This window comes from Bidens hawaiensis, unplaced genomic scaffold (assembly GCF_021521415.1).
Source record: "Bidens hawaiensis isolate Kalapana, Puna unplaced genomic scaffold, B.hawaiensis_p1.1 tig00042276_1, whole genome shotgun sequence".
Classification (NCBI taxonomy): domain Eukaryota; kingdom Viridiplantae; phylum Streptophyta; class Magnoliopsida; order Asterales; family Asteraceae; genus Bidens; species Bidens hawaiensis.
Window position 1 is genome coordinate 16449 of NW_027497478.1, and position 23213 is coordinate 39661.

At 36.4% G+C, this 23213-nt stretch overlaps 1 protein-coding gene across 1 annotated transcript; it reads right to left on the bottom strand.

The window, feature by feature from the left end:
* Nucleotides 1-1465: 1465 nt before the first annotated feature.
* LOC143593495 (uncharacterized) lies at nucleotides 1466-2560 on the bottom strand. The gene is made up of 5 exons (XM_077073111.1): nucleotides 2421-2560; nucleotides 2315-2334; nucleotides 2167-2277; nucleotides 1766-2076; nucleotides 1466-1732 (listed from the first exon to the last, which is right to left on the bottom strand). Exons 1-5 carry the CDS (start codon nucleotides 2546-2548, stop codon nucleotides 1466-1468), a joined length of 837 nt encoding a protein of 278 aa, XP_076929226.1. The 5' UTR covers nucleotides 2549-2560.
* Between the last annotated feature and the right edge of the window lie 20653 nt (nucleotides 2561-23213).

Here is a 23213-nt window from a genome sequence, read left to right on the forward strand (position 1 = left end):
AAGTATATCTTTTATTTAGTTTCTTATTATAGTCAAATTATGTGCCGGGGGTCTCACCGGAAGCAGCCTCTCTATCCCTATGGGATAGAGGTAAGGCCGTCTACATCTTACCCTCCTCAGACCCTACCATAGCATTGCTATTGGTGGGATATACTGAGTACGATGATGATGATATGTTTCCTTATTGTTTATCTTTTTCTATTTCTATGTTTTTGTTTTCCTATATATTGTAATCTTTGTTTAATAAAAAGAATAAGAAAGAATTACTATTTGGGTTTATTTTCTCTTCTTCTCTTGTGTTCTTGGGAGATTGACGGTTGTCTCGAATAAACCGTAACAATTGGTGCTTTCATCGAGCCTTAGCCTAGATGGCTTTGGAAGAACTCTTGTGGGAGCATCCACAATTACCTCTTTTTACTGGATCTAATCACGCCCTATGGATCTCTCAAGCAGAACGATGTTTTCTTTTTTACGCGATTTATGGAGACGAGCGGTTTCCCTATGTCATTGAATCCTTCGATGATGAACCATTCTGGTGGTTCAATGGTTGGCTTCGGAGTTCGGACTTCCTCACCTAGGATGATTTCAATACAGCAATGGTTACTCAATTTCACGTTCCCATCAATGCAATTGCCAAATCTGATAATGAAACCATTGTTAATGAGGAAGTTACTCAAGGATTGGGGGATGTGATCTTAGGTGGGCATGCAACTGGTAAATATAAGCAACAAAGTGGTAATTTGATGGTTAATAAAGATCTCATTCAAATTTACAAGAATACAATTAGCTCGTTGGCGTCGACACCGTTAAAAGGTGCAACAAGTCAATCCGTGTTGCGCCCATTAAGGTGGTCCGTTGACATTGGTCCGAATAACACCGGAAGACTCGATTGGTGGCCACCATGGTGTAATGTTGAGTACGCCCGACTGCTGGTGTACGACTCGAGGTGCGACCGCCATGGCAACGACATTCCGTCCTTGAGGACAAGGATGTTTTCAAGAGGTCGGGAATTGATACGATCATATTATATTAATAAGTTTAATATATTAATTAAGTATATCTTTTATTTAGTTTCTTATTATAGTCAAATTATGTTTCCTTATTGTTTATCTTTTTCTATTTTTATGTTTTTGTTTTCCTATATATTGTAATCTTTGTTTAATAAAAAGAATAAGAAAGAATTATTATTTGGGTTTATTTTCTCTTCTTCTCTTGTGTTCTTGGAAGATTGACGGTTGTCTCGAATAAACCATAACATTTATTCTTTTTATACTCTTTTTGCTGGTCTACACTACTTATTACTGGGACACCACCCCCAATAGTGTACATCAAGCTCCCTTCACATCATACGAGTCATACAGCAAAAAATGGTTATACAAACCGTATTCTTTGTTAGTTGAAGAGTCTATATGGCTGTTATCTCCATGTAAAACATCACGTATGACACGTTGGTGGTTTCACAAGTTTACACTGAAAAGGGAAAATATTGCTTACCTTGCTCTATATCACTTTCAGCACTCTGACTTTTAAGCCGCAACTTGAATTTTGCATAGACTTTCCAACCTTTAGGAAGCAAAGCATCATCATATACACATAAAAACACTGACAAATGTGTACCTTCACTCGACTTGTTTCCTTTGGGATAGAGCGATAATTTCCTAGAGTCAAGAAACTGGAAAGCATCAGAAATTAAAAAACAAGATTGTCTAAAATCTAATGTTATAAAAAAAGGCTAGAAACTGCCAAATAAAATCCATATTAATTATGACAAATTGATCGTGTACCACTTGACTTTGCCAACTTTAAAAGCGTCTGAATACAAAACATCCTCTGTGATATCTGAAAAGTTATTAATCGTCCAAGTGTAAGTATTCATAGTTGCGGGCGGTTTTGTCATAATTAGGCACCGATCTATCTGTGTAAACTCTGGAACTGCAAACACTTCAGCTCCAAACACACATGAATCATTCAAAAGGTACCCATTTTTACTGTCCATAAAAGACTCAAATGATATTAGTTTGTCAAAACCCCAAGTCTTCTTCTTCTCATGGAACCTTGTCCTTTGCCCATTCCCATCTTTAAACACATACATTAACAGATTTATTATTATAACATACTCTTAAAGAACAGAAACAAGCAAAAAATGTATGAAAGTAAAAAAATTACCTTGAAAGGTTACATAGCTGCGATTTATATGATCATACACAAAGAAACAGACATCAACACAAACCTTCCGCCCTTTTGAGCGACTCTCAGTGTCACATATTGACACATAAAGAAATGTGGGTGTCCTCAAATTCCTCATCAATTCGGCTTGGGTACAAATCTAGTCTCCTAAATAATTCAACGGTAAAAGGGTGTTAAAAGTGGTATAGAAACTTCATTTCAATGATTATAAGAATTTAAAATAGAGAGCTGACCATTTATGACCGCTGGCTTCGAAAACATCAAACTCAATCTTAGATTTTTTGGCTTCAGAAAGAAGGGAAAAAGACTCGATCTTGAGCATATAATGTGCTGGTTCATGTTTTCTTTTTGATATGAACATGTCTGCTGTAGAACAAAAGGGCAAATATCTTGATTCAGTAAAACAGAAACAAGAACAACCAAAATTGTGATACCATCGACTCTTTGCAGAGCATTGATAAACATGCATGCAGAATCAAAACACACACAAACACACATCTGTTTTAAGCAGTCTACTTTGTTAGTAACCGCATGTTTGGGTAATTGGGTCTTTATTCCTTGAACCCACCCATCGCAACAGATTGTTTAACATGTAAATGCTTATAATAAGCCTCAATAATGAGCATGCATTTCAATTTCAGCTTCAATAATTATTTATTACCTTGGTCCTTACTTTGAAATCTCCACCCGTAGAATTTGGTTTACTGCTTCAAGTTCTCAGTTAGCGTTTTTCGTAATTTATGTTGCTGTCTCTGCATGGAGCTGGACATATGAATCGGCTCATATTCAATTTGGGAGGGTACTGAATCGAATCTAAGGCGCTTTTCCCTATTTCTAGTCACATTGCCCAATAAAATGTATTTAGTACGTCTCTTTTATTTTCATTTTTTATAGTAAACATAAACTAATTGGAGACAGGAGTTACATACAATCAGCTAGTTAGCATATATTTTAGAGTACGATAGAGTTTGGTATACAAGAATGACGGGGGAAATGTAATGATTTATTGCATAGAAATGAAAAAATTGGTGTTTTGTTGCTGAATAGTATGGAATCATCCTAGTTAGCCTGTATGTTACACTATGATAGCGTTTGGTATGCAAGAATAACAGAGGAAATAGAATGATTCATTGTGTAGAAATGAAAATTTTGGTGTTTTGTTGCTCAATAGTATGGAATCATCCATTACACATGAAATCACATTTTATCAAACAATTCCTTCCCACCCCTTTCTTTTTTTATCATTTCATTCCTCCTACACTCTACTTTCTCCACATCACCAACACCTAACAACAACCACCACCTCCAATCGTCATCGCTAACAATGCTACCACCGCTTGACCCCTCCCACCACAGCCAACGCCCCTGCCGCTTGACCGCCACCCCCACCACCACTGCAGTTATTTTTTGAGATATGAGTATTTTTATTATTTATATTTCATTACTACAATTTTTTTGATACCAAACAACATAAAGTAATAATTCATTTCATTATGATAGGTTAACAAAACAAGACAAATGAATGCTAATGATCCATTTCATTCCGTTCTTCATCCCAATCATTCTCCTGTTTCACTCCTCCTTCATTCCATTACCTCTTACCAAACATGCCATTCATTCTCTGATTTCATCTAACAATATTATGTCATGCAGTATTGATTGGATGCTAAATAGACACTCGCTGAAGGCACAATTGAACCCGCTTAAATCTGTTGTGGTTCAGACGAACGGTGGCTTCAACGAATTTTATGATTTTCTCTTTTGTTTTCGAAAATATGAAATAACAATATAAAAGAAAATATAAACTTTCTAATAAAAGAAAATAATTTATAAATAATTTTTTATTTATTAAACCATCTAAAACAAAATTGGGTCAAGTAATACAAAATGACTTGATAAATTGGATCAAGGGCTAGGAATTATTATATAATTATTATATATAATAATTAAGAAGTTTGGTCACGCAATCACGTGATTGGTCGCTAAACCCTTCTTATTTGCTTTTAATTTGTTTTACATTTTCAAATTCGAGTCGGTTCCCTACCGGAAAATACCGGTTTTTTTTATCGTTGATACCGTCAAATGATTTCGGTCAAATTCGCGTCAGCTCGCAATTGCTACCCAAAGTTTTTTTTTTCCTGTGAGTTATTTTTGATCCATCGATTCTGGACGTCAGGTCAAGGCCACAGCGTGCCTATATATTTGGTTTTCGCCATGGACTTTTTTTTATGTAAATATGTTAATTTGTTGTATTTTGAGTGTGGACAAATTAACTTATTACTTTAATTTCGGAGTCGTAACCTAATACCAACCAAACCCAAGTCGGTTCACCACCACAACGCATGGTTTTCTATGTATGATTTAGTCTCGACAACGTCGATTCCGACTGAATTAACGTTAGTTCGCAAACGCAATGCGTGGGGTTTTTTTTATAACTTTTTTTATCCTCCAATTCCATAACAAAGTCGTATCAGTTCGCAACTGAAACGCACGTGTTTTTTTTTTGTTCACCAATTTTTTAAAATTTTTAAATATGTTCAATTGTTGTATATTTAAGATCAAGTGGACGAATTTATGGTTTGCTTATTTTTTGGGTCGTAACCAAATATCAATTGAAGTGTCATCGGTTCGTAACTGTAACAAGTATTTTGTCATGTTAATTTGCTGTATTTTTACGTTAACGAAGTTTTTTTGGGGGGGGGGGGGTAATTACTGGTTTCGTAACTTGGCACTGATCGATTTCACCTCGACTCGAAGACGCACTACACGTTTTATTAAGTTGTACGAGTACGACTGTCAAAAACATCAATCCGGCGCAACGCGCCGAGAATCTTCCTAGTTGTGTATAAAAATAAAGTCCACGCAATAAAACAAATTAGGACACACCTGTTGCATTCTTCTTCATCAATGACATGTTGCAACAATATGTCTTCTTCCAAACAAGCCAACATTCACAAGGGCAAGATTTAACGGCTCCTTCACGAATCACAAGACCCAATCTCTTTTTACCAGTCGCAAGTGGGCTCACGCCCCTCACTCGGGCCTCCCGTCGTGCCACCGCATTGTGGTGTGCGCGACTAACGTGGCTCACACCACCCTTCTCGCGACTCCCATGGCGGACCACAACAGGTTGTCTTATGGGGGCTGGGTTAGCGGCTTAGTTGTGAAAAAAATGTTGCTACAGACCTAGACTAAGTGTTCTAACATCTTCTAGCTTCTTTCCCATCTCATATATGGCTTCTACTTCCTTAAAACACTAGCAACTTTTAACACCCCTATCTTCCACCTTTGTAGAAAGTTTAGGTATAACGAAGATGTTTTGTGAATATTATTTAAGTAATGTTTTACTATTATTTAAATTTCGATGTTGAAGACCTTTTTAAGTTTTAAAAAATCGTTTTGTTATTTCAACTTATTTTGGCAGTATGTAGAAGTTAAAAAAACAAGCAGTCTTTCTCTTGTGAACTGCAAAGGTTTGGTCAACATCTTTTTCTACAGATGTCTACAGATATGGTCCGTAGACTGCAGAAGTTTTACCTCTTAAAAAATAAACAACACCAAAGACAACCAAAATATAATTAAAAAACAATAAAAAAATATATATTTAATAATATATAAGTATTACATAACCATTTAATCCTGGACCATTTCCTAATATTTTTTCATATCTCCTTAGCAAATTTGCAATTCCAAAACACGTGATCCAACTGTTCTTCTTAAATACACAAGCCACACATCACATATTATGTTTTAATCCATCTATATAACATATTACACATAAATAAATAGAAAACTTGAATTGTGTATACATATGGATAAAGGATTGAACCTCCAATCACCTCTTGAACCAAATCTAATATCCAGGAATCAACCCAATTATAGCAGCAGATATATATCATGATCCAATATCAATTCATACATCTTCTATGTAATGGCGGATTCAAGAATTATTTTCCTTAAGGGGGGGATCGGGATTTTCATATACAAATAACACTAAAAATAATTTAAGGTGGGCAGTCGCCCCCACCCCTCCCCCCCAAAAAAAAAACCTTGAGGGTCTGCCCCTGTTTTATGACCACTCCAATTTTTATTCATATACTGTTCATTAGGTGTGTGAATTTATGGCACGACAGTAATCTAACACAATTTTTTCGAGTTTAGGTTTGACATAAACGGGTTTGAGTTGGTATCGGGTTAAACTCGTTAACTTAAATGGTTCGTGTTCTGATTGGACCCATCACTTTTGCGGCTTGACCCGTTTGACCCATCTACGTTTTATTTTATTTTTTTGAAAGTTATTTTATGTAGTAAGTTAAAATGATTGGGTATTTAATATCAAAGTTTAAAACTAAAATGGAAATTGAGATAAAAAAAATTATATTAAAAATTCAATTGTTTTACATAGATTTGTTTTCTTTGTTGTGAAAATGTAAATTCAAAGTACTAATATGTGAAAACAAAGTAAAAAAGTTCAGGTCAAGTAGGTCGTGCTAATAAACGTGTCATGTTGGGGCTCACATGTCTAACACGTTTTTTCGGGTTCTGGTCGTGTCCGAGTTCTTGTTAAATTTTCAGGTTTCTTTGAAGATTCTACTTGATTTTTTAAGAGTACTATAACTATAAAATTTATTCTTATTCGAGTGATCCACAAACGATGAAAATTTATTCTTTTCCTATCCCTATCATGATAAGCCAAAACCAAAACTCCTATTTTTTGTTGAGTAATAATTCTAGACCCGTGAACACGACTGGTTTAATACCCTACTGTTAATTCTATCCAATCATGACAGGGTTAAGAATTAGACACAATTATGCATTTAGTCATTTAACAAGATTGGGTACAAAAGTTTAAAAGTCAAATGTATGGGTATGAAATTTTAAATTTGTAACAAGTTTAGCTACTATTGTACATTAAGCGATTATTATATGTTAACTTACCCATACATACATACATACATACATACATACATATATGATAGAAAATTACGAGTAACGAAGAGCAAAATTGAAATGGTAAATAAAAAACGGATTGATATGCTGCTCGTTTTCGGATACAAATACACCACCGAATCAAACAGCAGGGCTGCGATAACTGACCAGAGATACATACTCACTACTCCGGCTAAAACCGTATCTAAGATCACCACTCGAGATGCCAAAATCGAGCTATCAAAGACGAGTTAACTTCACGTTCATTTGCCCATGGTTTAAAAAGAAAGCGTGGTAGGCAAGGCGCGAGTCAAAAGCACTATTTTTAATTGATGTTCTTGTAGCTGGCCAACCGATATTCAAACATATGATTACTCTCAGGCTTAGCTCTCTTTTACTTACGAGAGTTTGAGTTGGGCTACTTAATTTTATGCCGTTATTTTAAAGTTTGAGCTAGGTTCGTGAGTAGTGGCGGATCTAGAAATTATTTCTTATGGGTTCACTATTCGGGTTGGTTTGGTTGTTCGGTCCGGTTCGAAGGTTGGGGTTGTTTTAATGGTTCGAGTTAGTTAAGGTTTATAACATAAAAAAAAATAAAATATAATAACAAAAAATATATATACTTGAATCAAGATTCAAAACACCAAATAAAGCAATTCTTTTTTATTTTATTTTTTTATCAAAGTTGGGGTTTGATGAAGAGTTAAAGTGTTGAACTATATGGACGTGACCCTAATAAGTTAAACCACTTAAATATTGTGAAATAAGATAAAAGTGTGCATGTTGATAGAGGAATTCGAACCCGACTTCTCACGTTGGGAACACAAAATGGTTTACCACTACACCACAAATCTTGTTTGGGTGTGGTTTCACTCAGAAAATATATAAGGGTTCACTTTCATATTTTATATAGGCTTTTTACATAAAATTCTGAAACTCAGTGGGTTCCCGTTAACCCGCACAATCATATTTAGATTGCTCGCAAGTTCCTTATTCAAGCTTGGACATTGCTCAGACCCGATTCATTTTTTATATTTTAATTAACTTATAAACTTTTTAGTTAAATTTTATATTTTGAAATAAAAAAATTAAACGAGCCTAAGCTCGGCTGGAGCTGGATTGTGAAGTGTGAAATTATACACCAAAACCAAAGGGGAACACGTTAAACTAATTATTATCCTATAATAGAACGACTGTATACGAACAAAACCAGAGATCTCGATTATTGCCGGAAAGAACCGATGGTGTTCAGCCTCTTTCAAGTCGCTTGAGGGTTCAACACCTGCTTGAATTAGAACTAAGAAAGTGAGACGTGGAGGGTTGTGATGGGAGAGTTGCAGCGACGACTGGATGAGGACCGATGGCGTCGCTACTGACGTGCTCAGGGCTGCGCAGAAGAGATGAGTGTAGAAGATTATATGGAATCAGGGTTTAGAAAAGGGGGATGCTTGGTTATAACTGATGTCTCATACTTAAATATATATAAAATAATTAAAAATAAAATAAAATTTTGGATATACGAAATATCCAAAAATTATTAAAATTACTATCCGAATTCGAATCCGGAAATTCGGATAATCAGAATTTGGATTTTCTGATAGTTCGAATACGGATTCGGATTAGAAATTTTTGAACACCCCTAATAGATACAAACATGATAAATTAAAACAATCTAACCAAATTCGATGACAAATCTTTGATGCTAAAGACTTCTTTCAGGAGCTTAATCTCTTTGATATTTAAAAAGTGGATGGATTGAAAGATTTCCTCATTATTGGTGGTGAAATGAGATGGGTGAAGTGTAATAAGTCTTCTTTATGGTGTACATTTGATGGAGAATGGAAAGGTATTGATAGGCTTGATAAGGGATCTCAACATGACCTGTGTTGACATGGGCATGATCGTGTTGACTATTTTGTCTAATATTTTAAATGCTCGTTGTCAGAAAGTACAACATGAGAGAGAACACGACCCATGTTGAGCCTAGGCATGACCCGTGTTGAGCCTAGACATTGGCTTGTATTTTTTCTTTTTCTCTTGTACTATCACTATGTGCGTGTTGATGTTAACATGACCAGTGTTTTCATCAGTTTTTGTCTTTTCCTCTTGTAATTATCCATGGGGTGTGTTGGTATCATTAACAGGGGCCATATAGTGGCTTCCGAATTTTGTCTTTTTCTCGTATGCTTGTAAAATGACCATGCCTTACTTCAACATGAGGTGTGTTGAGTCGATTTTCACAGTTTTATTTATTTTTCTTCGTATGTCAGCTCGTTTTATTCTTTAAGGCTATATTTACTTAGAAATAGAAAGGAAAAATATCATAAAAAAACCAACCAACTTTTTTTTTCTCATAAAGGTCCCTCCACTTTGTTTTTGCAAGAAAAAGTCCTTTAACTTGGTATTTTTAATCTAAAACAGGAAATGACCTTTGATAACTAGTTTAGAGCCCACCACAACTCACTTGTAGCCGGTGTGTTTGAAACCCGGTCCGGTCCGACCGACACTCTGTCTCTGAACCGGGCCGGGTCGGGTCAGGGTATTTTGGTCGTTTTTTTAAAAACCCCACCGGGTTTTGCGGGGTGGCGGTCAGCGCAGGCCTGGTGACCCGGCATGTCGAATGGTAAAACCCATTTTTTTCATTAAATCCAAAATGAAATGTGTATGACAGGATTCGAACTTGGGTCATTTCCTAAATAGAAGCTTTAATAATTACCCATAACCCAACCAATCAAGTTTTATTGATGTCTTTATTGATCAAATATAAATCAATATTCAAAAAGCAATGTATGAATGTAACATTCTGAAATTTCTATGAATAATATTAATATATTATTTACGCCGGAAGAATTAAATTGAGTTTTAAGAATAATATAATAAAATAATAATAAAGATGTTAGGCTAATTAGATGGAATTAATAATGGACTTAAAAAGAAAGATGAGCTAAAGTCCATGGGTTTAGGGAGTATAAATACCCCTTAGACCTTAATACTTTCCATCTCCATCTATTTCACACCATAACCTCCACCATAAAAAAACACACTTAAGCCAAACACTCTTTACTCTATTATATTTAACGATCCGAGACCAATTGAAGGTAAGAAATCATTTATCTCAGCTGACCCAACATATTTGAACCCGACACCGCAGCCCCGTGATGCCGAATGAGCCGTTTGGATCTAGATCTAGCTTTATTTGGGTGTTTAATCAACCAAAAACGAGCTTAAGGACTACCTTAACTTAGATCTGGACACCCCGAAGCTACCTTGGTCATAAACGATCAAACCCCGATCAACCATGGTGGTTAACGGAGGCTGATGGTGCTGGAATCGAAGAAAACCCCAAAAACGCATAAAAAGAAAGTTGGTCTGAAGTATACAGCGTATATGTATGCGGCCGTATAAGTATAAGGCGCATATGTGTACACCGTATAAATATATGTAACGCATAAGTATATGTAACGTGTATGTATATGGAGCGCATAAGTATATGTAACGTGTATGTATATGGAGCGCATAAGTATATGTAACGTGTATGTATATGGAGTGCATAAGTATATGTAGCTTGTATGTATGTTCAACGTGTAAGTATGATCAACGTGTATATACGCATGCCGTATATGTATATACGCCGTGTATGTAGGTATGTCGTATATGTAGGACTTATGCGCTAGATTGACTTACATGCTCGGATAAATTATACGCTAGAACAAGCTTATATGTTGGAACTAACTTATACGCCAGGTAGACTTACATGCCCTAATACCTATACGTTAAAAATGATTTTCCAAATAAACGAAAGATAAGCACCGTATGCGTACGTAAACGATAGATATGGACTTATATGATGTTTAAGATAAGAATAAGTAAATAATTAATAAGGAAATGTAATGTTTAAAATGAAGATTTGATTTGATTAAATAATTAAACTTCAGTTTTTCTGATGAGGTTTTTGGTAAAGGCTTATTAAGGAAAATAAAAAAATTTCAAGCTGACCTGGCAGCTTAACCCCAGCCAGGGGCTCTACCCCTTGGAACCTTCAAGGGGCTTCCGCCCCTAGATACCTGCTTCTAGGGGCGCTGCCCCCGGACCCCTGTAGCTAGGGGTTACAATAACCTAGAAATATGATATGGATAAGGTTAGTTAATTGATACGTGTAATTGTTATACAGTTAGCCGCGCCCAATAAAGGAAAGGAGTTACCATTAACTTTGAAAGGAATCGGACCCAGGTGAGTTTCTAGCCCTCATTTCCTTGTTATGTTTTCGGGGCGGTGTGCATAGTCGATGTGATTAGTTAATACACTTACCTTAATCGGTAAGTGTATGCTTTATATGATTTATGTGACAATTTTTGAGGATATGAATGAATGCTTGTCAGTACGTGAACGATCTTCGGATATTGCACGTATCGTTAGTGAAGGTGATCGTTAGGAGATGTGATTGTTTTATGTACGATGTATGAATGATATATGCATGTTATATGAAACATTGAAAGTATGTATGAAAGTTTATAAATATTAATATAAAGAAAGTTATGGTATGGTTGTAAGGTAGAAGAGGACTGAGTCCTAAATATACTCGAGGAAGAAGGGACCAGACCCTAATAATATCCGAGGTAGAAAGGGACCGAGCCCTATTAATACTCGAGGAAGAAGGGACCAGACCTTAGTTATTTCCGAGGAAGAAAGAGGACCGAGCCCTAATAATACTCGAGGAAGTAGGGCATAATGCTCTTTAAAACGTATAAGTATGTAAAGTAAGATTATATATAAAAGTATGAAAGAAAGAAAGAATGAAAGAAAGAAGGTATATACTTATGTATGTACGAAAGAAAGGTAAACAAGTTATATATTATGTATCTTAGGATGCTTATGTATAAGTATGTGAATGTATTGTATGTTACCTGATTAACTAGAACTCACTCAGCGTAACTGACTTTTAGTATGCACGCAGGCAAATAGATTGAAGCAGCTGGCTTGAGAGGGACACATAACATGATTAGAAGGGACTGATATCGAAAAAATATTTGTCATGATGCTTTAATAAGCTACTTTATGTTATGCTTTAAGACAAGTATTGAATTTTCGTAATGAATGGTTGACTATTATTATTTCCGCGAAAGTTTTAATTAACTCTGATATTTAGAGAATGTGTTAATGAGTAAATCTAACGCTAACGTAGGGCACCGGGAACGGGGCCTTACAAAGAAACATAAATAAACATTAAAGTTTATTATTATTATTATTATTATTATTTTAATTATTATTATTTTTATATGTATATGAATTATATATATAAATACATATATATTTAAATAATTTATGACGTCATTCGGGTCAAACACCGGTCCGCCCTCCCGGGTCGGTCCGACCTTTGACCCGGTAAGGCCTCTGGGTCGACGTCCGGACCGGGTCTGAAAACATTGTTTGTAACATATTAAGTAAATTAAAAAAATATATTTATGGTAATAATTTCCTTCATTTCTAACTTCTCCGACTCAGTCAAATACACCGCAATGTTTTAAAAACCGGTTTTACTTGTAACGGATTGGGCTAAGAAATGGTATAACCGGTTGAACCGGGTTATACCGGAAAGTTCAACCGGTTGAATAGTTTACCTTATAATTTCCTATAAATTCAACTTTAATCAAAAAATAACCCAAAAGTAAATGATTCGATAACAAAAAATTATTCAAAAGTTAATCAATATTAAAAATAATACAAAAGCACTCAATTTAAAAAAAAATAGTCCTAAAGTTTACACGTTTGAATGCTAAATGTTGGGTTAAAAGTAATTTTGAAAAAATATGGGCCGCAAATATTAAAAATTTCTCGGAATTAAAACTGGGTATCTGGTAAAAACCGGTGTTTTAGAAAAAAACGACAGCACGACTTTTTAGCAAACCGGCCAAAAATACTGGACTGAAAATACCGTCCTGTTATAAGAAATCTGGTTAAACCGGTTCAATCGGCCGGTTTGAACCGGGTTTTAAAACACTTACACAACCATAGAACCACTATATGCCATCACTATGAAATCTAGTTAATCACTGCTTCATATGCTTCTTCGCGTTCACGTGCCTCAACCTCCGGCCACTCGTGTCAAAACTAATTGTCTTCTTCGCTCAACTGAATATAATCTTAATCCGTTCTTACATCCTTATAGACAGAGTAACAGGTGCACCGAATTCGGGTGGTGCAATAAGGCATTGCCACAGAGTGTTTTGTCATTGGATATGGGGAGTTATTCGTGTGCGTGACGGATGTGAGGTTTTGGAGTTGAGTTTTGATGGACGACATTGGGATTTTGAAATTTAGGGGTTGTGATTGTCGTTTTAATAATTTTGTGGTTACCTGATAGATTTTCGATTGAGATTGATCCATTGGAATCGATTAGTAGAGTTCCAAGTGAAGAATGTTAGGATACAACGATCAGGGCCGTCTCTGAAAATGAGAGGACCTCAAGGGCCTTGTGCGGAATAAAAAATGGGCCCTACATTTAAAATGTTTTAAAAAATAAAAAAAATATGTCCTCTAATAAGTTTATTTGGCCTAAAATACAAGTGCGTTTTATTCTTTAATATAATTTTTAGTTGGGTTTTAAATTTAAATATGGGTTTTAAAAAGATTATATATATAACATATAAAAAAGATCTTAATATAAACAAAGAAATGAAAATATACCAAATAATAATAAAAAGTAAGGAAATTTTGATGTAATCAAAGATATATAAATAAAATATAAAAAAAATCTTAATATAAACAAAGAAATTAACATGAATATGCCAAATAACAGAAAAAATATAAACAAAGAAATTAACATGAATATGCCAAATAACAAAAAAGTAAAAAACATTGGTGGAATTTGAGAAAACATGAAAAAAAAAAAATACAAGGGATACAAAACAGCTGGGATTCGAACCCAGGGTGCTCAACTTGCAAATCAAGTTACTTACCATCTGAGCTATGCAGAATTTTTTTTTCTTCTTTGTATTTGCTTATAACTTATCTACTAATATTTGGAGTTGATTTTTTGGCCATATGCAGTGGCCTAGCCTGCACAGCACACGGGCCGGCCCTGACAACGATAGAATTCCATGTGAAAGAAGATTTGATTGAGCATGAGGAGAAAGGGTTTTCAATTTGAGAGTGATTGGGATATCAAAAAAACAAGTTATGGTATTTTGCTTCTCTGTGACTTGATTTCACTATAAAGAGAAGAACAATATTATAAAGTTTTTTAGGGTAGAGAAAAGAGGGCATAGAGAAAAAAATGGGGTTGGTAGAAGGAGATGAAGGAAATTATTAACATAACTAGTAATTAGACCCACGCGCGTTGCAGCGCATCATTACGTTTATACGTGCGTGTAGCGTGACACGATTCTATCCTATTTAACTTTCTCTAAAGCTAGTTAGAGCTCCTACTCTTTTTTATTTCCTTATTCCTAAGAAAAATATTATCAATAATAACTGAAATGTCAACGACAAAAGAACAGTCAAAATTAATGTTTCTTTGCAATGTTTCAATTCAGAATGTAATCTGTTTTCTATTACATTACTTTAAAAAAAAAACCCTTGCTGCAAGGATTACTTTGCTACCAAGTTCAGCAAAGCTATTTTTCTGCAAGTATATACCTAGGAAAGTAGTGCTACAGAACCACAATGAACACGGAAACCTGCATACACAAAAATTATGAATTAGTTACTAATGAAGAAGAGCCATAAACACTCCCCCAAAACATACAATTACTATATTAAACCAAAAACAAAGATAATAGTTCAGGCATTTCACAAAATTTTTATTATCAAGTCAAAAGTAACGCTTGCACATGTATTGTATATGGTTTGCAAGTTCAAAGTGGATCTACTATTAAAAAATTATAAATTGAAGGTATTGCTAATTTGATTGCATAAAGCTGTTGTAAACCAAAAGGGGTGTTTTGGTCACAATAGTTTTGAGTTGAAATAATCAAATAGTTTGACCGAAGTCAAAGTTGGTGTAGAATGTATTTGAGCAAAATACAGTCTAAATTGATTATATTACTCCTGAATTAAATATGTTCACAGTTTGTTAATTTGTTTGACCCAAATCAAGAAAGTATACTTACAAAGACTGCCTAAAGTTGGATAAGTCCATATTATCATCGCCAAGTCTGAAAAGAAATAAGTAATAACAAATTGGCTCCCGCAATTATATGGCAAAAAAATATTAAAAAAGAACACCATTTTTCACCGATACGATGCATTCAAATGTAAATAAGTCTGTATCTGAGGGCAAATAATAATACCCGAAGTAGAGTATCGGATGCTGTTAATGATCATTTTGACCCCAAACAGATATATTGTTAATAAAACTTTACATGGTCACGGAAAATCAGACCTGACCTGGAGCCCGACTTGTTATGACCTGACATGGCCCGTTACATAATAAATTAGTTATTCAACGTAAGTTAAATCTTTAATAGATTAAGCTAAAAAGAATTTGAAAATAAGGTGTGTTAAATATTTAGTGATTTAAATGATATTTAATTTAAGATATGAATATAATATTAGGGATTTGGGTATTGCAACACACACACAAACACAGATAATCTGCAAGAGAAAAATATAAACGAAGATGAACACGCGGGATTTTACGTGATTCGGTCGGCTGACCTACGTCCACGGGCTGCAACCAATTACTTTTTATTATTGCTTTCTGCCTCACTCGTGATGAGGAATTACAAGTGTAGGATATATGTGTATAATTACAAGATTAGGGTTAACAACTTGTTCCCCAAAAATATAATAACGGGCTTAATATTAATTAAAACCGGGCCATCTGCTACTTTAATTAACTGCCACCAATTTAGTCTTCTAAAATGAACCGGCCCAACACCAATTGAGCCTCCATAATCCAACAATCTCTCACTTGGAGGCTTGATAATCTTCAAACTGCCTACCTATGATTGCTTGTACCTTTTGTAATCTTCCTCATCTTCCTGGTTGCATCTGTCTTCTCATCAGTTAACCTGAACGCCCGTTGAAACTCCCACTAGTTCCAACACATCAGTCATAGCTACAACTGCTAGCGACTCGTTCTCTGTCCCTACCAGCTCCCACTTACACGAACTGCCGAATCCTGGAATACCTTGAGAACAAACAACATCTTCATATTAAGCAGGTAATCTCCTGAGAGACTTTAACCGATGAAATACTAGTTCTCTTAACCCACTGCTTGGTAACACTGGCTAAAGCTTTGACTGACTGACTGCCAGTGCTCACACTGCCATGAAAACCTCTGACTGGTTTTCCTGAACCTCTTCTAGCACGTTCAACCTGAATCTGACTTGTGGCTATGGATTTATCTCCTGCAAAACAAACCTTCTTCTGCCCACTAGACTTGGTGAACCGGACTTTGGTCTTCTTCTGAACTAGGTTGGTCACTCCCTCAAACGATAAACTGACCATATACAAAGATACCCTCTTTCTTCCTCGAGCTATGAAAATATTTCCCTTTATAACTTTCCACTGCCGGTTCCCAAATTTAACCTCATGTCCCTGTTCATCCAGCTGCCCGACAGAAATCAACTTTTTCTTTAAGCTTGGAATCACTTTGACATCGTTTAAGGTCCATGAACCGGTTGAAGTAACTAAATTCATGTTACCCATGCCCATAACATCAAGAACAACATTGTTCGCCAGTCTAACCTTACCAAAATCACCTTTCTTCAAATTTTTCAATGCTTCACTGCTGTGGGTAGCATGAAATAAAGGACCAGAATCCACGACCCTAGAATCAACATTATCCTCAACACTAAGAACTAAAAACTCATCCTCTGAGTATTCTTCTACAGCGTTGACTTCATTCTTTTCATTCTTATCATTCGGACACTGATTCCTAAAGTGTCCCGCTTCATTGCAGTTCCAACATACCACATCCTTCCGAGTCCTAGACTGGCTCCTTTTCCTGTTTCCGCTCCCACTACCTCTGTTATTTTTCCTTCCTCTGCCAACATACATTAAATCACTTGATGATTCACCTGAATTTCTTCGTATGATGTCTTCGCCTAAAATAAGATCCTGAATCCCATCAAAAGTGAACTCACTGGTAGAACTAGTAATTGTTGTAACAGTCCCTGACCAGCTATTAGGCAAGGACGATAACAGTAGTAAAGCCTGAACCTCATCCTCTAATTTGATACTAACTGACCCAAGTCTTGACAAAATCGAGTTTAATTTGTTGATGTGCACTGTAATTGAACTTCCTTCTTTCATCTTCATGTTCACCAGTTCACGAATTAGGAAAACCTTATTAGCCGCCGAAGGCTTTTCATACATATTAGATAAAGCATTCATTATCCCACGCGTTGTGGTTTCCTTCAAGATGTTGAACATAACATCATTCGATAGCGACAATCTAATAACTGCCTTGGCTTTCTTATCAAAAGTCTCCCACTCATCTGGTTTTATATTCTCCGATCTTTCACCCATTACCATGTCCAAATCCTTCTGAACTAGCAAATCCTCTATTTGCATTTTCCACAAACCAAAGTCTTTACCATCAAACTTCTCAATCTAAGGTTTCCCGCTCTCAGCCATTATCTAAAACTGAGAATTTTCGACTTTGAATCTCGGTAACAAAATCAGAAAAAATAATCTCGGACAAACATAATTTGTCTTTTTAAAACACAACGTAAAATATAGTGATAAAACATCGTAACTAAAATCCTCAGATGCCAGCTTCATCCAACTCTGCCATGTGTCCTCCTCAAGCTAACTGCCTCATTCTACTCACCTACGTACATAGTAAAAGTCAGCTACGCTGAGTGAGTTCTAGTTAATACAATCAACATACATACATTCTTATATTACATACTTATCCTTCTTTACTTTCTTTCATACCTACATAAGTACATACTTTCATTCTTACCTTTATACTTCCTTTCTTTCATACCTCATATTTTTATCTTTCCTTACATACATACTTATACATTATAAAGAACCTTTCGCCCTATAACCTCACAGATATTATTAGGGTCTGCCACCCTTAAAGAGCCTTTCGCCCTATAACCTCACAGATATTATTAGGGTCTGCCACCCTTCTTCACAGATACTAGTAAGGTCTGCCACCCTTTACCGTCAATTCCTTCATATCATACTTTCCTTTTCATTTATATATATTTTACTTACTTTATTTCATATTCTATAACATACATACTTCATACATACAACATGTATATAAACAATCACATCATCTAACTATCTCCTGACAGTACAAGCAATATCCGAAGATCATTCATGTACCGACAAGCATACTTTTATAACATACACATATATCATAATAGGCATACACTTACCACTTAAGGTAAGTGTATTGACTAATCACATCGAGTATGCACACAGCCCCGAAAACGTAACAAGGAATGGGGCTAGAAACTCACCTGAATGCGGTTACGTTCATCGTTAATAGTTATTCCCTTCTTGAGCTGTGCACGGCTAACTGTATAATATTTACATGTATCAATTAACTATTACTATCCATATCGTATTTCTATCTTTACATAACCCACAACGAACGGGGGTCCGGGGGCAGCGCCCCTGGCAATGGGGTTCTAGGGGCGGCAGCCCCTAGCGGGGTCCAAGGGGCAGATCCCCTGGCTGGGGTTAACTGCCTTAACACATTTTCCATTAACATTTTAATTATTTTCTAAGTTGGGCTTGTTATTTATCTTAAGATATTGGGCTTGTTTGTTTCAAATAGAACATGGGCTTAAGTTGTGGACTGAGTTAAGTCAGGCCCAACGGCCTATTACAGCATCTGGATTCAGCTGGGTTTAGGCCCAAACTGGGTGGCCGAGAACCCCGGACAGAGAACCTTTAAGTTGACCGAGAACTCTCATATTTGGCCGAGATCCATACTTAACCGAGAACCCGTGTTTTCGGCCGAGAACTTGACTGAGAACACAAGATTGCCGAGAACATCCTAGCCGAGAACCCCTGCTGGCTGTCCGTTTGACCGAAAACCATAAAGGTTGACCATGGATTCTCAAACTTGGCCGAGAACCCCCAGTTCAGCCCATTTTCTATCTTATGTTTCCATCCTACCCAGATTACTTGGTTCACGGTTTTAATCATGAACTTTTAATCCTTTATCATCATCGTTCATACCCGTATACACCCATTACTATCACGGCTTCAAGATCTATCTTGTTTTAGGCATAAAGCTTAGACCTTTATGGGTTTAAAACGTTCTAGGCTAGATCTAGGGTTCATCTTTGAGCCGTATACCATCATAAGGCCATTAGGTTCATTTTAATCATCAAGTTTGTATTTTTATGAGACATCTAGGTCCAATCTACTCTAGGGTCAAGTTTCATGGCAAATGGTTCATAAAAATGTAACCTTTAATCATAGGGAACATACCTTTTGATGTTTATAGGTTACGGTTTAGCTCGATTTTAAATGTTGATCTTGTATCTAGCTTGAGAAATCACTATTTAGCAATAATCGGCTTGGTCTTGGCCTTGGATCCCGTTTCCTCTCTTGCGGCCGATTATGGGAGGTTTGTGTGTGTTTTTATGGTGTAAAATGGATAAGATGGATGGAAATGGAAAGATTTAGGGTTTAAGGGGTATTTATACTCCCTTAAGCCCATGGACCTAAGGCCCATCTTTCCATTTTAGTCCATGATTAATTATCTTTAATTAACCTCCTTATCTTTCCGTTTTTACCATTTTACTATTTATCTATTCACTCAAGTAACTTTTCCATCATAAGAAATAATATGTAGAATATTATTATTTGAAAATTCGGGATGTTACAATACGCCTAGGCCGCTGTTTGGGGTGTGACAAGTGTTAGTATCAGAGCCATCGATCTTAGCGAATTAGGTATTACAAAGATAATACCTAAGCTTCGATCCAAGTATAGGAAAATATTTTATTACTTGTTCTATTTGAATAGGGATAAGATAGACTGGTAACCTTTTCTTTCCCTCCTCACTCTAAACCACCCAACTTATTAGATGTCTTTCAGGAAGATGATGAATAGCTATGTATGTAAAGCAAAGAAGGCTGGAATACCCGAACCTCTACCCAAGGATAACATGAGCCAGGACTATTATGAGGCTTTCTTCAACCAAGACCAATACATTGACCGAACCAAGCCAATATATTTCCCTGAAACCTAGCAATGTCCGATAAACTTACCTGATAGTCCACCAATACCAAGAAGTGATCCCCCAAGACATTCAAGCTACCACCCGTCAAGCATACCCATGTACTACCCATCCGAAGTCCCAACATATCACCCTTCCGAGATTCCAACATATCAACCATATGAGATCCCGCCATACTACCCACCTGGTGCTCCGACATACCTACCACCAAATCCTCACCCATCGTACACTTTCCTTTCCAACCGACCGATTAAGGAGGAACCCATGTCCAACTCGTCCGATTGGATGCAATGCCATTCTGCCAACGTAGATGGCACACCGGAACCTCTGCCTTTGACTCTGTTGACTCCCGCCCAAACAACGGTGAATGATCATCTCGCAAGCCTAAAATGAGAGTCATGATGCCATACGAAAGTTTTCTCATGCCCCCGATACTGAAGGAGACTGCCCAACTGATGGAATAAGAGGACCCTGAGGAAGAAGAGGATCCGGAAGAAGAATCTGAAGAGGACCCTGAAGAAGAGTACCCAGGCAACCCCAATGAAGTGACAACACCGATTGAGGAACCATTCTTTCCCCAGAATCCAAGTTATGGCTCCGTTGATCCTTATGTGCAATATCTAGAGGAACTCAAGAACAAAGCATCGTTAAGTTTCCCACCATACCAAGGCCAGATCCCATCAATTAAAGACCAAGCAAATGAAATCCGTGAGTAGAATGAGGCTGCCGAAGCTTTCTTAAATTACCATCCGACGTGACATCATCGCCATATCCAAACCCAAGGAACAATTATGACGTGGTCATGATGGGGTACCGTGATCCGCCACCAAAGTATGGATACCCAAATGAGATCCCTCAATCACAAGAGGAGAATTTGGACTGAGCTTTGCATGAAACCAATGACTTTAGAAAGAAGATAATGGAAAGAAGAAGAAGAAGATGGGAGAAAAACTTATGAGAAATGCAATAAGATGACAAAAATGGTGAAGAAGTTTATCAAATATTAAGAGATGTGTGATGCGAGTATAGTGTTGTGAGAGTTGTTTGTGTTTAATGTAATTGTGATGTATTGTATAATATGTGAAATAAAGAACGTTGAAACGTTCTTCAAATAAGGATAGGGTTATATACATCAAGAAAAGATGTATATAAAATGTGTTGTAATTATATATATATATATATATATCATTTATGATATATATTTATATATGTTTGTATAATAAATAAAGTGTATTTTAAAGAAAAGAATTTTGTTATATTTCAGTTAAAAAGAAAACGTGATAAAGAAAAGATAAATGTCACAACAAAGTAATAACGTTGAAGCTTCTCGAAAAGAAGCCGATAAAAGAAAAGAAAAAGGGAAGATCACGAGAAAGAGCAAGAAGAGAAAATTCCCGATAAATACATGAATCAAATTCAACGAATGATAAAAGAAGCCGTTGGGGTTGAAACTGAAGCTAAATTACAATCTAGACAATCTAAACATTCATAATCTATTGAACTCTTTCGTAAATCCGTTAAGTCTCGAACAAAACCGTCCCATGTTGAAGAGAGTGTTCACGAATCGAATGCTGGTGATGATATTAGACAAGAGTTTAAGAAACTAAAGATAGGTGGTTGTTCGTTCAAGATTTTAAGTATTTTGGACCCAAGGAGTTTCATGGAGATAAGGGAGCTATCATGACTGTTAGATGGTTCGAGAATATGGAATCCATTGTAATCATAAGCAAGTGTTCAGATCAAGAGAAGATACAATACTCTGCCCAAATGTTCAAAGGTGAAGCGTTAGAATGGCAGAACACACTGATTTTGCGCAAAGGAAGATAAGTGATGTACAATCTGTCATGTGAAGAATTGAAGGAGATGTTGATGGCGAAATTCTGTCCAATGCATGAAACCGACCAGATCCAAACTAAATTACTCAATCACAAGGTCGTAGGAACTAACCTCCGAGAATACAATACCAAGTTCCACGATTACTGTCGCCTCGTTCCCCAGCTGGTTAACCCTGAGTCCAGCAAAGTGACACGCTATATATGGAGATTGCTGCGGGAAATCCGCGACATGGTGAGGTCACACCTCCCTCAAACTGCCGACTCCGCGATGGAGTTAGCTGGGTATCTTATGGGCGACCAACGACCTAAGAAGAACTGGAGGAAGAGACCGATTCAAGGGAAATGGCATAAATCAAAACCGAACCGGATTCAATTCAAATGCCTCGTTTTGCAAGACATGCAGAAAGCACCACAAGGGGCAATGTCGTTTTACTTGGTCTTCTACCGCAACGGTTTGTGAATCGTGTCATAGACCCGGCCACGCAACGGCCGATTGCTGGAAAAAGAAGATGACTAGCTACAACTTCAAAGAAATGAGACATCTAAGCTTTGAGTGCCCCAAAAACAAACTCACGACTGGTGGTGCGGGTGGAAGCGGTCAAGCCAAGAAAGGCAATGCAAGAGTCTTCGTTCTTGACAACAAAAAGGAGGCCGGCATGCCGGAAACCATCACCGGTACGTTCCTAGTTAACGACACATATGTGTAACGATTCCGGCAGAATCAGGTATACCCTAACCGGAATATACTATTTATGTGTTATTTAATAATGGATATATGAGTTATAATGTGTTTATACGAGTATGTATGATTCACAGTACGGATTATACTCGATTATACAGTTAATCGTATTGGAAATACGATCAACCGATTAACGGTTATTGAAGCCCGAACGAATCGGGGATACATTATAGACGAGATATATAATATATAGTGATGTTTACGAAGTATTAAAGCTTCGGGATAAGTGAATTAAAGCACAGAAAAGAATTTTCGATTTAACGGTACGTCGGTACGTTAAACGAAACCTTTAATACCAAACCGAGCAAGAGACGATCGATCAAGCCGAAAAAGATGCGTAATTATTAATAATATAATGTTCTAA

Excerpts from the sequence above, each read along its gene's own strand:
- LOC143593495 (XM_077073111.1), bottom strand. The coding sequence starts at position 2,548 with ATGTTCATATCAAAAAGAAAACATGAACCAGCACATTATATGCTCAAG. Across the intron at positions 2,278-2,314 it reads GAGACTAGATTTGTACCCAA|TTTATGTGTCAATATGTGAC; the intron begins GCCGAATTGATG and ends CACCCACATTTC. Across the intron at positions 1,733-1,765 it reads GGTACACGATCAATTTGTCA|CCTTTTTTTATAACATTAGA; the intron begins TAATTAATATGG and ends GGCAGTTTCTAG.